At 34.7% G+C, this 2,363-nt stretch overlaps 1 protein-coding gene across 1 annotated transcript; it reads right to left on the bottom strand.

The window, feature by feature from the left end:
* Nucleotides 1-636: 636 nt before the first annotated feature.
* Nucleotides 637-1,119, bottom strand: LOC103493240 (transcription factor bHLH149-like). The gene has a single exon (XM_051088110.1). The coding sequence runs from the start codon at nt 1,117-1,119 to the stop codon at nt 637-639; it is 483 nt and encodes a 160-aa protein (XP_050944067.1).
* Between the last annotated feature and the right edge of the window lie 1,244 nt (nt 1,120-2,363).

The following is a 2,363-nucleotide window of genomic DNA, read 5'->3' as shown; positions in this document are numbered from 1 at the left end:
TTACCACTCTTGTTCTCCCTATTAGAAAAAAGACCTTTCTTGACGGTTGTAGTTTTTATTTCTTGACGTTTTTTGAAAAAACTGTCAAGAAAGGAGTGATTGAAAGGACAAATTGTCAAGAATTTTTATGGAAGATCAGTTTTCAGCTTTCTTGACGTTTTTTAAACATCAAGGAATATGTATTTTTTCTTGATGTTTTAAAAACATCAAGGATTATCTATTAAATTCTTGACGTTTTCTAAAACGTCAATAATATTTATAAATTCAATATTCTTGACGTTTTGTAAACATCAAGTAATATGTATTTTATCTTGACGTTTTAAAAAATTAAGTTATATCAATTAAATTCTTCACGTTTTAAAATGTCAAGAATTTTTATAAAAACACGGAGGTTGTTATTTTCCAAATTTTTGGACGTTTTAAAAACGTCAAGAATTCCAAAAATTTCCAAAAATTTCCAATTCACTTCCTCATACTCTTCAATCCACTACCTCGAATCTGTCTCAGCGCAAGGCGATCCTGATTTTCGAATCTATGGAATAATTACAAATCTCAAGAATTGTTCGAGATTCTGCAATATTCATTTGATTTTCGACGAGGAGTTCAGGAGCGCCGCCGTAACTTTTACCTACATCTCTAAAGCCGATATATAATCCGTCGCTTCTTCCAGAAGATTGGAAACGAGAGTTTCCGACAATTAAGAACCAAACCACCAAGAATTTTCACCTTTCTCTGCAACATCGGTAACTTCCTAGCCTTCTTGTTCTTAAGCTCTGGTTTACAAGCGAGCAATATTGTTTTCATCCTCTGTCGTCGTCTAGCAAACCTCTGGTGGAATCGAGTGGCTAGAATCGCTCGACTCCATCGAGTCCTTCCCTTGATTGTAGCGACAAGTATAGAATCTGCAGTTTGGCGAACAAGGTTTCCGTTGCTTAGAGATGAGGAGCGTGGATTAGTGAATCGGCAAAGCGCTTTCGCGAGCATAAATGAGTAGATCTGTTGTTGGATATCAATTTTCCCTCTGTATTGTGTAGGTTTGACGATTAGAATTTTAGGTGGTTGCTTATTGGCTAGGTGCGGCAATAAAGTTGTGGAATTGTTAGATTCATCGGCGTCCATGGAATAGTATAAGAAAGCGTTGAATTAGAAAGAAATCAACGAGGATCTGCAAGAGGACAAAGAAACAAAATAATTACATGAGGCAAAAACAAGGAAGCGTAGCAATTGAATAAAGAAGAATGAATGAATGAATTGAAGGATAGCATACAATCGTAGTGAAAATAAGGATCGAAATTTTAACCTAGATGCATCTAAAATAATTTAGATGTTAACATGCTTAAGTCAAAAAGCCCTAATTACACTAATTAGGGTTTTGAAAAGAACACTTATCTTCGAAGCTCCCGATGCTCCAAATCTTCTCACATCACGAATTCAGGACCCCACTAGAGTTGGTCTGCTATACTCCGGACTTAGAACCAGATTGTGGAACTCGTTCAATGAAGAAAATAAAGAAAGATGGATGGAAATTGGAGAAGGGAATTTTAGGGTTTGAGATTTCGGAGAGAGAAAAACTTTAAGTTAATTTGTAATTCAAAATTACAAAGTGACAAAAATCTTCTTCAATTTGAAAATTGCCCTTTAAATAGACTAATTACATGCAAAAATTGCATGTAAATGAATCACCAAAGCCCAACACCTCATACTCTACTAACCATTAGTGGATTTATTCACCATTCAATTATCTCTTAGTAGGCTCGGTGCCATCATCATAAGCTAGTGGGATTATCCAACAAAATGTTGAATTTTTCCACTTACTTTAGTCAAGGGGCAAAATGGTCATTTGACCATTCTAGTCAAAGTCAAACTTTGACTTTTTAAGTCAAAAGTCAACATTTTGACTTTTTATCATTTTGTCCATCTTGACTAATTTCGACCTTCCGAGCATGAATCCACATTTATTTTTCTGCAATTCAAATCACATTTGAATATAAAGCCGATTAAAGTTTGACTTTTCAAAGTCAAAAGGCAACATTTGACTTTTTAAAACTTTGACCATTTCCATCAATTTTGAGCTTCCGAATATGAATCGATATTCATATTTTTAACATTTAAATCACATTTAAACATAAAGGTCATTCCACTAAAGTTCCGTAGTTGCACTCCCCTTACTATAAATATATTTGTGTCTATTTAATATAACCATGATCAGTAAGTTAATCCTTCACAGGTTGTACGTAACCTCGACTAGGTCAAAATATCGTTTTACCTCTGAGACTACATCTTGTTCCTTAAGTCCCACTAATCCACTATTGAATATTTGGTTTAAGGTCCAACCTATAAGCCGAGTCCCTCTTAGGCCAATG

The sequence above is a fragment of the Cucumis melo genome, chromosome 7 (assembly GCF_025177605.1).
Source record: "Cucumis melo cultivar AY chromosome 7, USDA_Cmelo_AY_1.0, whole genome shotgun sequence".
In the NCBI taxonomy this organism is placed as follows: Eukaryota; Viridiplantae; Streptophyta; class Magnoliopsida; order Cucurbitales; family Cucurbitaceae; genus Cucumis; species Cucumis melo.
Note: the sequence above shows the minus strand (reverse complement) of the source record. Positions and strands in the feature narration are given on the sequence as shown.